Genomic DNA, 14,376 nt, shown 5'->3' with positions numbered 1-14,376 from the left:
GTTCGAAACACGCAGACGCCTGCTGCAGCTGGGCATGCCGACGGCCGAGCTGTACAACAACCTGGCTCTGTGCTGCTTCTACGCGCAGCAATACGACATGGCGCTCACGTGCTTCGACCGGGCGCTGGCCCTGGCCGAGGACCAGCTGCTCGCCGACGTCTGGTACAACCTGGGGCTCGTCGCACTGGTCAGTACGTCGCAAGCACATGCGCCTTCCCTCCCGAGATCATCCGTATACCATGCACAAGCGCCGGCACCTAAGATTAGCAAAGCTGTAAGAAAAAGAAAGAGACAAACAGACAGAAAGACACACACACAGACGTACATACACACAGACAGACAGACGTACAGACAGACAGACGTACATACACACAGACGGACGGACGGACATACAGACGTACGTACAGACAGACGGACAGACGTACGTACATACAGACGGACAGACGTACACACACACAGACGGACGGACGTACATACAGACGTACAGACAGACAGACTCACGGTGCAATATACGATTGTAAGAAATGCGATGTTAAGTTGCAAGAGGTCTGAAGACCGAACGCGGTAGGTTTTAAAGTCTATCTGGCAACGCGTCTTTTAAACCCGCCGTGGTTGCTTGATGATGGCTACAGAATCCCGGCCACGCCGGCAGCATTTCGTTAGGCGCGAAATTTGCGAAAACACCCGGGTACTTACATTTCGGTGCACGTTATTAAAGAACGCCAGGCGGTCCAAATCTCCGGAGGCCCACACTATACGGCGTGCCTCATTATCAGATCGCGGTTTTGGCACGTAAAACTCCATAATTTAATTTTTTAACCGTGTCTTTTAAAGCGTTCATTATTTACTTTTCAGTAGCTTGCCTAACGTTAGCTGGAACGTTAACTTCAGTTCTATAATTCAAGGATAACCTCGATTGTGTAACACACACACACACACACACACACACACACACACACACACACACACACACACACACACTTAGGGGAAAAAGCTGTCGAACATCGATTCTTATATATGCAAGATTTTTTACTCTTTTTTAAGGGCAGCTAAATTAACTGTAAACCAATTTGCACATCTAAGAGTGCTTTCTGTATAACTCGCACCAATTCGGATGTTGAGTTATATATAGACCAATCTGCACCCTTAAGACATCTCAAGCATGTAAATAGATTTACATGCGTTGAAAAGATAGTAACCATAGGTGATTGGAAACATGAGCAACAACGCACTTTATATACACCAGAACACCGTGAATTCAAAGGGCGCCGCCATATTGATGAGCGCCGGTCGCGCCATCTATCCCAAGCGCCGCGAAGTAGCAGGCCTGGGCTGCCACGCCGGGAGATGCGACCAGGCGCGAAAGCGAAACTTGGGCTTTTTAGCTGGGCGGAAGGCGTGTTTCGCGTTTTTTCTAACCTGTCATTTTCGCTGTCTGGATTCAATCAAACTTCAAGACCTCATGCAAGTCCGCAATGGCCACACTGCGTGCTGTGCAGACTGCAGAAGCGAATACATCGGGTAGGTACGCTATTACGTTTGTACAAACCGCGCGCTATATGCTAGAGTACGTGTGAGCTTTTTGGCACGTAACCTGTGAAGGAATTTACAGCACTGTGTTGGTGCCATATATTATGAAAGCACGCAGAACACTGTCATCTGCACTTTCAGTTTGGTCTTGTTTGTCATGGTCTCTACTGAGTTGGCCGCGTTTGGCAACCAACTGGCGAGTTCGTTTGACTGCCTGGTTAGCAGACGCCTGCCCTTCACCACCTGCACATTGAAAACAAAATAGATGTTATAGTAAGAAGGGCTGTAGTTCTTTCCCATGCCATCACTGTTGCGAAGATATAAAGTCCTCTCAAAATGAAATAGAAAATACACCAGGCCAATTGTATCCTGCAACCACTTAAGAGTACAACATTCAGAACAAAAGCGTACAGCACTCGAACAAGCAGCATATGATGCTAAACCTGCACTCATTGGAAAATGAGGTACTACAGTAGTTATAATGTTCAACTACATGTGCATTCAGAGCCCGTATAACAAGGCGAGCATGACAGATGCAGGTGTTGTACAGTTGCACAAACCATGACAGGGCACGTAAAATTACCATCCCTACTTAAAGCTGCATCATCAGGACCCCTTTGGTAAGACAACAACCGCACCTGCATTCCAAGAAATTAGCCCCACCAACTGCAGCTACCTGGTACCAGACCTGTTTCGCTTGTGCGAGGCCATCGGATTGTTGGCGCTCCCTTAGAAAAGAAAACAGTAAAAAAAAAACTAGTGAGAACGATCAAAATTTTGTTACAAAATACAAGAATAATTAAGCACCTTATTTTCCTCGCCATATGAAGGGAAATATTTTGCGCTTTGCCCCGCATAACAGCCCGCACGCAGTTTAAAGCTCAGGAGGCTCAAATGAATTCGTTACGAATGACACCTGCAACACCAGCTCGTAAAGGTAGGTGCGCTGCAAGAACACCTTCGGCGACGAGTAGTCGTCGTTTACGTTTTTGTGGACGCATGTTACGTGACGAGCAGACTTCGGTTTACTTTCATTAGCAATAACGCTCACCAGCAAGGCCTACAACTTGTCGTTCACGCTTAATGGTCATTCCGTGCACCAGCTGCAAGTATCGCTAACCGCAAACTCAACTGTTCCGCTTGACCGTCGGGAGCTCTGCCTGAATGAAAACACGAAAAGGCTTGCCTTTTTGTTATAGTCAAGGCGAAGCACCGGCGCGGGATTCTGCTCTGTAGGCTTGTTGCCCAGAAAGTGCTCGGAGCAAACCTGCGTGTTACACGTATTACGTTCGTAGGGCGCAAAGTTGAACGTGGCACCAAAATATACACAGATCGAATACTCACTCGTGCATTTTCACTGGGTTGGTAGTTCTTCCTATTCACTGCAGCTATGCACCGGTGGCGCAGCTTGGCATTCTTCGTTGCGGATGGAAATCGGCGCAGGCTGAAAACACCGCACCGGCACGATTTCCTACGTGTGTTGTGCTCTTCGCAAACAGCGCTAAGCGACCTGCTCCTTTTCCGCTGGTTGTTTTGGCATCCAAACACGACGCAATGATGCCCAGATGACTTCTTCTACTATGGATCCGTGTGAACGGGCACATTTCCGCACTTTGGAGCCCTAGAGCTTGCGCTTGCCATGTCTACTAGTCGCCAGCGAACACACTTTGGCAGCCCAGTACAAAACGGCGCCGGTCGACCGGGCAACCCGGGTGCGAGACTAGCGTGTTCTGGTCTATAGGAGCACCCGAGGTATATAAAAGCATGTAAAAGGAGAATTCATTTTGCTCGGCAACCACAGAACCAAATTTGACGAGGTTTGTTGCATTTAAAAGAAAAACTTAAAATCTAGTGACTGTTCGTTCCGAATTTTTGAGTTACGTTGTCAATGTTTTATTAAAGATTGGCAAAAATAAATAAAATTTCGAAAACGAAACTATCAAGTTTACAACTCTGTAACCCAACAAGGAAAAATGATAATACAATTCTAATAGTACATCTAAATCGGACAAAATTGATATGTTACATATGAATATAAATAATATAGTAATATGAAAATACATTTTTTAAAGAACCGGTTCTTTAAAAAATGTATTTCCATATTTCCAACAAATTCACGTAATATGTAAAATTACATGTCAAATTTGTCCGCTTTGAATGATCGAATGGATGCCGTTTACAGAACCACGATATCTGTTCTTGGTGCAGAGCTATGAATTTGTAAACTTGGTGCTTCTATCTTTTCAAACGGTCGAATATTTGAAAATCTTTTTAACAAAATTCAAGCCATAAATCGAAATTCCGCTCCCGACGGTCACTATAATTCAACTTTCTCTCTCAAGTGCAACAAGTTTCATGAAAATCGGCATCCGAAGACACCCGGAAATTGTTGATATCTTTGCCTTCCTCGACTAAACCTGGGGGGGAGGAGGGTGACAGAAGACCTATGGGCCCCGGGTGCCAGACGACCTAGCTACGCCACTGGTGCTCACCTGAAAGTAACACGAATAAGCTGCAAAGAAAATGGCTGCTCTGCACTGACGATCGTGACAATACACATGGACAAGACGTGACTAGAAAAAAACGAAAAAAAAACGCCAAATGGCGCAGTCGTCCTTGTTTAGCGTCATACAAGATTGGCATGCTCGCTGTCAGCGCACTTAACAGGTGTTCGTAGTGCCCTGTAGCGCACAAACATCGTCCGCGTGACAGAAAAAGGACACCGTGGATGCATACAGGTGGCTATGGTGGAGACTATGCACTTTATGACGACCTTGTTCCGCACTGATGTTTTTTAGTTTCATGGCGCGAAGCGAACGAGGTTCCGAGCAGGAGGCAGACTATGTATATTAGGGGCCAGTATGTATACATACGGACCAAACTGCCTTACGCAATGTGACGCCAAGTACGCACCTGTGGGACACGAAGACGATGACATGACACCTTTTATCGTTCCATCTGTGCTCCGTGTTCCTCCTTACGTCTTCCACGTACCCCGGCACATCGTGTCAACAGGAACTGCAGTCGCTGCATGGCTGAACACTCTTGAAAAAAATGGCGATCTACGTCCGCGTCTCGCGCCAACTAACCGCATTTCTTGGCGTAATGGTTCTGCGGAAACCCGCAAGGTGGAGAGAAGCAAATAATTGGTATACGAACGGCTGGATGTCCGATTTCCCTTTATTGTTTGCTTCTCTCCACCTAGCGGGTTTCCGCGGAACCACTACGTCAAATCCTTGCCTCTGCTTCGAGTAGTCGACAAATTCGACTTCGCCCCATGTCGCCCCGCCGACTGCTAGCCGCCTGGTTATCTCGGATGGTGGAGCGGCTGCCCCGGAAAAGCGGTGGTCCCGCGTTCGTCCCGGACCAGGACGAATTTTTGTTCAGCTGCGATGCTTCTCTTTCGAGGAACCCGTGTGGGTTTCCTTTATGCAATTGCTACGAACGGGTGGATGTCTGTTTCCCTTTATTATTAACCACATTTCTTGGACAGAGATGGTGGGTACAGTTACGCCGAGGTGCCGATTCCTTATACACAGGCGCAGCTGGATTGCGCTTTCAATATCATACTCTGCCCCCTCCTCCCCGACCCCTAACACTTCCTTGCTGTTTTCCCTCCGCCATTATATGCTAAAAATACGAGGGTTTTACGCACCAAAACCACTATTTGATTATGAATTTTGACACCCAGTGTCCTATAATGTGCGACCTAATCTAAGTGCACGAGGGTCTCTGCATTTCGCCTTTACCAAAATGCAGCTACAGCCGCAGCTAGCCGATCCTGCGACCTCAGCAGCACTCTTTATTCTATGGCACAATGCCGTAGCTTTCTCTTAGGCCGAAGCCACTGAGCTGTCGCGGCGAGTTGCCCTGTCGAGGTGGGCTACTGTTGGCAATTTAGCCAGACGTATATATATGTATGTGTCTTCACGGCCTCGGACACGGTACTGCAGTTACTGAGGGAAGTGGAATCAGCAGAAATGTTCACATTACAATTAGGCCACATCCTCTCACAGAGCTCCGGAGACAAGACGTTGGCGACCCGCGCCTTTCGCCTGGCACTGGTCTATGACAACTGCCACGCGGAGTCGTACAACAACCTTGGCGTCCTCGAGCTCACCAGCGGCAACGTTGACCAGGTGATGTGCATGCGGCATGGCGCTGTTGGGCGCTCCAAGCTTAAACCCTATATCCCGGTACTCGTTGCTCGCAGGCGGCATCCTACTTCGTCACGGCCGGCGAAATGGCACCGGAACTGTGCGAGGCTCAATACAACCGCGCGCTCGTGCTTGAACAGGTGAGCAAATGCGATTCACGCAAGAGTGGCAACAAGCATCACAGACTGTCCTGTGGGTCGCCCCAGCACCGTACAGCGACCGAAGCTGTGCCTTCGCGGGTCAGCACAACAGGACACTAAAGCGAGCCTAATACCAAGGGGGGGATGAGAGGTGTATAAAGTGCAGTGGCTCTAAGGAGGGTATTCCTTCGGTGTCCACCTAGTGGGCATGTCCATTTCGTCCGCTGCCGAAATTCTGATTGGCTGCTGGCGCCCATTTCTTTCTGACATGTACCACAGCCCAGCCGATCAAAACTTCAGCAGCAGACGAAATGGACATCTCCACTGCATGGACATTGACGGACGGTACTGTTGACCTTAACTCTTGCAGATGGGAGACCTCCAAGGCTGTGCTCGTGCTGCAAGCAAGTGCAGCCAGCACGCATCCAGTGCAGATCTCCTACAGAAGGTGCAGGCGTTTTTCCAGAGCCACTGAGAGAGACCGGCAAGCCGCCACTGCATTTTTATTGGGCAAATAAATTACCTTGTTCTAGTGTGGCAAGCACAATAAAGAAAATACAGTGTCCCACCCAACACTCGGGTAATAACAACAACAACGAGGGAAAAGAAAAATCACAAATGAATGCCCGCCTGCCGGTCCTGCCGTCCACAGGCACTGGTCTATGTACACGTCTTTTGCTGCAATGGCAAGGCGCTGCTCGTCCCGTTGGTCGAAGACTCGGGGACCATTTCATTACACGTCGCTGTAGTCCAGACAGAGTGGGCCTCTTAAATGAGGACAGCCTCCCCCAAGTAATAGCGTAGTCTCAGCAGAAGTCGGGTCCGTGCCTGCGGGCCTGCCTCTGGGGCCCGACTTTCTACAGGCTCAGCTGTGGGCCAAGTGAAGGGATCTGGAGGCACAGAATCACAGGGGGCCTTTTTAAATTCTGGCTTTCCGACGTTGCCACAGAGTGATGACCAGTTCGTTTTGCCAATGCCTCTTGGCTCCTTTTGCTCGGCCTGTCACTTCATTCCAGCTCAAATTACCAGGGCCTGACTTGCGTACCACTATCTTTGCTTTCAGGAACAAAAGTACACATCAGCAGAGCTTGACCATCCGTCCCGTGGCGATGGCGGGGGCTACCTGCTGTTGTGGTTGACCACCAATTGCGGCTGCCTGTGCGTCTTCGGGGGCAGCTGAGGGGTACTTGAGGGTGGCGGCCTGAGTGGAGGCGGGGACAGGGCAGTTGGCATGTCTCGGCGAGGCAACGGCCCTGGCACCAGCAGTGCTGCCAGGTCCCCATTGTGGGCAGAGTTTCGGCGAGACAAAGTCCGCTGTGGCTGGTGCTGGTCCAGCGGCATGGTACGGGGCGGTGTCCTCGGCAGGGTCCAGCCGCCGTCCCGCCTCGGGGGAAGAGGTGGTGGCGGCGGAGACACGTCCCTCTGTGGTGGGCCATCACGTGGAGGTAACAGTGGTGGGGCCTGGTCAGGAACATCGGAGAAGAAGGCTGTTCCTGTAGGTGATGAAGGGTCGCACGAAGAAGTGGAAGAGTCGCGCTTCTTGCGTGGAGGCAGCGGTGGGGGCAGCGGTGGTGGCGGCAGCAGGGGTGGCAAGTTGGATGGCGGGGGTGGCGGAGGTGGGTGGGACGGCGGCACAGACGGTGTTGTTGCAGGTGACAAGGCTGTAAAAAGAATTGTGAATCTCGGTTGAGTGGCCTAATAATAATAATTTAAACTTGATAATTATTGAAGGTTTGAAAGCATTCACCCAGCCAAAAGCATATTCCTTTATCAATGTAGAAATACTTCAGTACTATGAATTTCACAACACCAAATTTGTCAAAATAATGAGCAATATTTTATCCCTTCTCCTTTATTAGTGGCACCTCAACAACAAGTTAGCAACCCGAAATGTATGAAGCGTGTAGCAAGAAAGTGGTGCAGTCCTGGTGGCGAGCTATGATGTCTCATGTGCTAGCTGTAGCAGTCAATGGCAAGCAAGAGCAGAACACATGCTGTACGTGAATCCCCCTTTGCAAACTTTTGCAAAATATATGCAAATAGTTGCTACAGCTGTGTTATCAAAAGTCCTTGATTCTTGTTACTGTGGGGACTGCAAGACAGAGTGAATGCCGGCACCGCAATTTACGTTCAGCGGGTGCTTGCTTGACGATGCCTAGTTGCTTACAACTGTATCTGGTTAGGCACTGGTCTTGGTGTTGAGATCTGCTATAAGCTAATTAGAGGTTCACTGTTTTTGCCATTAGATTTGTTAAGTTTTGATAACACAGCTAAAATGCATCATTGTCAGCAAAAAATATGTCTCAATACATGGTTCTGCATCCATTGGCTAAATATCGGAACCTTTAAAGCTGCGGCACTGAAGTTGTGGACAGAAAAGTTAATTGCATAGAGAACTGCTATGACGCTCTTTGCCAGAATACACACCAGAATGGTAGGATGCACTTTAGCTAACAAGTGAGTTTGGAACTTAACCTCCTCTAACATTACATGACCTAGCTACTGGTGCAGCTGTCACAGAGGGTACCTTGACTAGAGAATACCACAACACAGCAGATGGACAGCCTCGGCGAAAATGAGTCATTATGAGGCTTTGCTCATTGCATGCGAGTGTCGCAGTTGCTGGTCATCATCTACTACAGTTACCGTATTTACTCGCATAATGATCGCACTCGCGTAATGATCGCACCCCTGAATTTTGTCGTCAAAATTCAATTTTTTATATTTCCCGTGTAATGATCGCACCCCGAACTTGCCGCAGCGATATGTGGTGTTCCAAGTCTAGCTAACAATGATCGCGCTTACCATCTGTCGAATGCTACGCGAACGACTCGCCTGCACGCACCAAACATTCTTAAGTGGATGCCTCATTTCATTACTTTCATCACTTTCCGCAATTCCATGACAAAAAGAGGTACTACCAAACCTGTCTTTATTATGGGTAGGCTTTATAATAGTTGTGGTCAACAAAAACAAAAGAGGCGCGTTTCGATTCTTTTCATCAGCACTTGTGAGCACACAACAAATCGCGCGCGGCAATGATAATAGCCACGTTTACACCGATACGTTAAAAGTGTACCCTATTCATACGCCAACGCTTGTAACACAGCTAAGATATTCGCCCACCCTTAGCGGAAACGTGCCGTGTTAGGACAGTAGTGAAACCGGTGCCGCAGATTCCGCAGCACACCGGCCATGCGTTTCTGTCACTGGCAGCTAAGTGCGCCCATCTGTTTCTGTCCCCTCAAAGTGGACATGGCTACGTTATTGCCGCAAACTTGCCGATGTTAACGATATTATTCATCACTGATACGGAAGAAACTGTTTCAATGCACGTAATGTACTCACGAGAAGAAAAAAAAATCGCGTTCGGCGCGTTCGGCTTGCTCCGCCGGCCGCCATGTTTGTTTTGGTGTCCCGCACCTGCATCCCGCAGCAAACGCGGGACAAAAAAATTTTTTTTCGTGGGAAATTTAACCCGCGTAATGATCGCACCCCTGAATTTGCGTCAATTTTTCTGGCGAAAAAAGTGCGATCATTACGCAAGTAAATACGGTATATACCACACACAAAGTACATTACTATATATGGCTGATTCAGGTGTCGTATATTGGGGCACTTGGTCTGTGTGTGGATGAAATGTCAGTTTGCACACAGGTAGGAAAGAGTGCAGCTATGAAAGTGTGCTCAACAGAGGCACACTCATTAGCTAAATCTATTCATGATGCTGTCCCTGCAGTCAGTAGTTGATGCTCATGCATGACGCAGGCGAAGACCAATCAGGGAGTGCTCCTCTCCTCCACGACCGCCGTTGCTCCTCCCCCCTCACTATTAGACAAGATACGCGCGCTTGCACAAAAAACTGCTGGGTCTTACCGTCTCGTGAAAGCCTCCGAATTTGACAAAGCTTTGTGTAAAAGCTTCCTAGACTCGCTGCTCAAATCAGTCCACGTCTCGTGCATGTGCAAGTGATTTTCAATCACAGTCACGAGAGAACGAGGTCAAACCCTGTATGAATTAAGTAAACCTTGCATACATGCAGGTGAGAGCACACGTATTGTGTGGTAAAATCTTTATACCTGCACAGACTTGCAATGGACCTTAGAGGGACAATGGCACTGTAGCAACCATTGTCTTCTCAAAGTTTATACTGCTTTTCACGTAAACTTAGGTATTCCTGTGAAAGCTCCAGCAACAATTGAAGATTCCATATAGAAATCCTTGCAGGCTTTTAAGGAACCACTCGAGGCTGACACTGTTATGTATGCCTAATAAGAGCTTATATATTTTTCGTCGATGGACAGTACATGTGTGTTAATATCCTTGTATGTGGCCCATGCAGCCTTAGTACAGAGAACAAGTTTGGAGGAAGGTGATGCAAAAACGAAAGATTTTTTGTGGTAGATGTACATGTGATGTTGCATAATATTTGTTCCAACCATTACAACCTCCAACCATATCAGCTTGGATGCGAGCAAGTTATTGTGCCACCATTTCCTATTAACACGGTGGGAATATGGACATTCCTGTGTACTTCCGTAGTGTAATGAAAGGACCAGCGACAATGGACAGTCTAGTCCTGTGGTTCCACCGTCTCTCGTCTTTGTTGCGCTGAAGTAAATTAAAGGGCAGGTGCCAGGAATGCACCATAAGCGAAAACGAAAAATGCAGTGCATGCACAACAACGGTGAGCGTGCACTCACCAGCACCAATCAGAACGGGTGCAAACACACTGGAGTCGCTGTGCTGGATGTAGGGGGGGGTCAGCGGGGTGGAGGGGCTGGTCGGAGGCGTGGCATCCTCCCCTTCGGAGGCAGGGGGTGCGCCTCCCCAGCTGGGCAGCACCTGGTGGCTGCCTGCCGATCGTGTCAACCGTGGCTTGATTCCCGGTGACTTGAGTGGCACGTCAGGCCACTTGCGTGGCTGCAAGGAGAGTCAGGCGTACCAATCATACAATGGTAGCGAAAGCCAGGAGTGGCCTGTTCCAAATGGCTTTAACTTAGAGAAGTAGAGCAAGAAGGAAAAATGAGACGAAGGCTAGAGACTAAGTCAGTGAAATGGCAACACCTCACTTCTAGGCCTGGTAAATATGTTTTCTCACTTTACACGTTCCAGCACTTGGAGATCAGGGGATGACAAAATCCTCTTTAGTGGATCATAGGTTGCAAGCATGACTGAAGCACTGGCTTCTAGCAGTAGATAGCACAGCTCTTGAGTCAAGTTAACTGGTGGACTTGCCAAAAAATGGCAGCTACCCTTCACTTCGTAGCATCTCATTGGCCTTCTTTCAAGGGTTCCATCCATGTGTTCTACTCAAGCCCCCCTTTTTTTTTGAAGGCTTCAAAGCCAGACACCACAGGTCCCCTACAGAAGTGGGGACTTTGCCTAGTAGGCAACTTAGGGACTCCATAGCTTCATGGCATAGGTGCACCCATGTTTGATGCGGGCACATTTACGTTTGGACAGCTGAAAAGATAACCTGCCGATGGTGGGCGCCAAACCAAGATGTTCCACATTACACATGCGATGCTCTACCAACTGAGCTACAGCAGTGGCTATCCTCCCATCCACTTTCTGAAGTGTTAGAGTACGAGTAATAGATCCAGCCCTGGAAGTGCTAGCCAGAATTACTCATGGCCGTGGTGGCAGATACTTAAATGTAGTGTCATGTAGCACTACATGAATTTAGGAGCAAGCAGCTGGTAAATAGACACAGATCATCTTATGCTACCTGAAGGCATCAAGGCTGGAGGGAACACAGACGCAATCATCGAAGTGTTCATGCTGTCTGTTCAGGCCATAACCACAACTAGCATTACGACAAAGATGCGCAGCTGTAAAGATAAAAATGTGCACCTGCATTCATAACTCAGGAGTGTAGTTCTGTTTTGCAATGATCACAAATACAGTGCAATTGTCAAGAGGGTATATGGACAACATGATGCCAATTTGGCCTGACCTGAAATGCCACAGCTCTACAAGGCCCTGGATGTTGCCACTTCACCATGCTTTTAGAAATGACAGGACACTCACAAATTTGGGAGGCTGCTTGCACCCTCTGGGCTCTATCTCCAGTGACTTGCTGTACAGGTAGTCGGTGAACTCCTTCTCCGTCATATCTTCCTGCGGGTTTAGGTTCTCCAGGAATTGCTGACACATGGGAGAAAAACGGAGGTCATTGCCCATTCCATCCCTAGTGTGCATTCGCACACATTCTGTTGTGAAGCATTTTTGCACCATAAAGATTTGACCCAGAAATTCGAGCTTTGTTTTTTAGACAGGTACCATATTTATTCAAATGCAGGCCGGCCTCAACTCTAGGCCGACTCCCAAATTTGGATGATCAGAAAAATTTAAGAACTTTCCTTGAATGTCATCTCCAAAAAAGAAAAGCCACATGAGTGCAAAAAGAACATGCACATTGCATTTCCGCTATGCCCGCATTACGAGATCGGCCAGAATTTCATCCCATTCTGCCGCAACGCAAACTGAAGTACAGTTGTTGAAGGCATGTCGAAGTCGGCATGTGTCTAAACTTGTTCCAAGCGATGCTTCAAAAGTTTGCCACCGCCTCCACCTTTGCCTGTAAGATCTCTGTCGTTACGGACATTCACGTTTCTCACTGTGTCCCAATCAGCAATGCCTTCTTCCATCTTGTGACGTTTACCTTTCCACAGTCTTTAGAATTTAAAAGCTCAACAAGATGTTCATGCTGTGCAATTTCTTGCAGCCTTTCCTGGTGGGGCTTTCTTTGTGAGGAATGCAATAAACGCAAAAGGAAATAACATGTACTGTCAGTTGAGCGCACGTGGATCCTTTAGCACAGCAATATTGCAGTTGGATTAAAAGTTGCCTTTCTTTATTTTTCAAGCTGTACAATCACGTCAACAACACTAATGTGGCAACCTATAGGTTATGTTCCCACGATTCCTTCCCTGCATTAGAAGCATACAAGTGTTGTCAGGCTGCACTTTTACACTGTATTACTATGCTGCCTCCTTCAATAAGCAGCAGTTAGCCTCTGCCTCCTACGACTGTCACATGTAATAAGCAAGTGCATAGACACACACAGTCTATGCACTCTGTTCAACAGCCATGCATACCCGTATCTCTGGCTGGACAGTGAGGCAGTACGGCTGGTTCTGATACTGCTGGATTTCGCCGGTGATCTCGGCCACCTTGCGGCGCTTGCTGAAGTTGATGAGACCCTCGTGGTTGGGAAGGAAGTCCAGGTTGCCTTCCTCAATGTGCAGAATATTTGTCAGGTACATGCCTGCAAAAATAATAAAAAAAAAAAAAAATCAGTGGCGATTTAGCATTGAATGCAAGATAAATGCGTTGGCATTTGTCTTGCATATTAGGCACAAATGCGTTGCATCTCTCCATGTAGGTCATTTTCATTTCTGATGCTACACGAACAGAGCAAGGCAGCTTTTTTCGCCACATCTGTGTATGTACACATATGCATACCTCCACCGTGGGACCGGCTTTGCATACACTTCTTCCCGGGCTTTGACAATTCTAATGCTAATGCCTTAAGAGCATTCTTGAAAGTGTTTCAAAGAAACGGGCATGGAACAAGGCATCTCTGTGGACTCAGAGATATCCATGTGCTGGCGTGCACAAATGGTGGATGCCGTGGCCGATCTATGAATGGTAGAAACACTGGAAAAGGGGTTTGTTTGGGTTTTCGCAGAACAGAATTACGTTTTCCCATATATTCAAATTACAATGCGATGCTATCATGTCAGTAGGTTGTGTGCAAGTCGTACTTAACGATTTTTCTACGTATTATAGCTTGAGAAATACAATTAGTTCATTGACTTCCTTGCGCCACAAATGGGGGGCCTGGGTAAGGGTGGTTCGAAAATCTATTTGCCGAAACGATGTCCGATGCTGGACGCCGATGCAGACACCGGACTTACCCAATTTTTTTTTGTGACACGGGGTCCTTAACGCTACCGCGTTAAAACAGATGGTTACAAAATACAGCCCCAGGCTGCCTAACTGACACGAGCGGGAAAACACTACAGAATGCACAACACTGCCGACACCCTGTACTATTCCTGGTACATCGAGTAAATGTCACAAAGTGCAGAATGACCCACTGAGGAAGCCAGTCTTACCGAGGAAGGGCACACAGGGTGGGTTAATGGATCGCAGCTTCTCCTGGTACTTGCGGCAGTGGTCGGAATACAGGTCGAATGCCTCATCCAGTGCCTTCTTCAGGTTGCACTTGATACTCTGCACCAACCAGCACAGCAAAATGAAGTCTACCTCTAAAGGATTTCCATACAGCACTCGAAGTGATCAGCGAGAGCGGACACGTCTACTAGATGAGAAGTGACGAGCCACACGTGAACACCGACCAGGAAGGTTACCACCCCTGGAAGCACCTAATTTTTTCAGTACATTTTACACACATGGCATAAAAGGGGTCTTGCACTTTCATAAACAGACAGAAACCTACCCAGAGAGTGTTCTGGAGGTTATCCCCCAATATGTAGCATATGAGAGCAGTACACACAAAAAGGCCCGCAAAAGGAGAA

At 47.9% G+C, this 14,376-nt stretch overlaps 2 protein-coding genes across 2 annotated transcripts in view; one reads left to right on the top strand and one right to left on the bottom strand.

Annotated features, from left to right (window-relative positions):
• Positions 1–6,334, top strand: part of BBS8 (tetratricopeptide repeat protein 8) — a 32,253-nt gene extending 25,919 nt beyond the window's left edge. The window contains exons 8-11 of the mRNA XM_065424719.2: positions 16–187; positions 5,547–5,669; positions 5,744–5,827; positions 6,198–6,334. Coding sequence (XP_065280791.2) covers positions 16–187; positions 5,547–5,669; positions 5,744–5,827; positions 6,198–6,302 — 484 coding nt within the window. The 3' untranslated portion in view covers positions 6,303–6,334. The remainder of the gene's footprint in view (positions 1–15; positions 188–5,546; positions 5,670–5,743; positions 5,828–6,197) is intronic.
• Positions 6,314–14,376, bottom strand: part of Sos (Son of sevenless) — a 57,668-nt gene continuing 49,605 nt past the window's right edge. Inside the window, exons 19-23 of the mRNA XM_065424728.2 lie at positions 13,954–14,071; positions 12,931–13,100; positions 11,861–11,977; positions 10,531–10,750; positions 6,314–7,488 (exon numbers count right to left, since the gene is read on the bottom strand). Coding sequence (XP_065280800.1) covers positions 6,947–7,488; positions 10,531–10,750; positions 11,861–11,977; positions 12,931–13,100; positions 13,954–14,071 — 1,167 coding nt within the window. The 3' untranslated portion in view covers positions 6,314–6,946. The remainder of the gene's footprint in view (positions 7,489–10,530; positions 10,751–11,860; positions 11,978–12,930; positions 13,101–13,953; positions 14,072–14,376) is intronic.

The sequence above is a fragment of the Dermacentor albipictus genome, chromosome 7 (assembly GCF_038994185.2).
Source record: "Dermacentor albipictus isolate Rhodes 1998 colony chromosome 7, USDA_Dalb.pri_finalv2, whole genome shotgun sequence".
NCBI lineage: Eukaryota > Metazoa > Arthropoda > Arachnida > Ixodida > Ixodidae > Dermacentor > Dermacentor albipictus.
The sequence above is the reverse complement of the archived record's forward strand: the minus strand, read 5'-3'. Positions and strand labels throughout refer to the sequence as shown.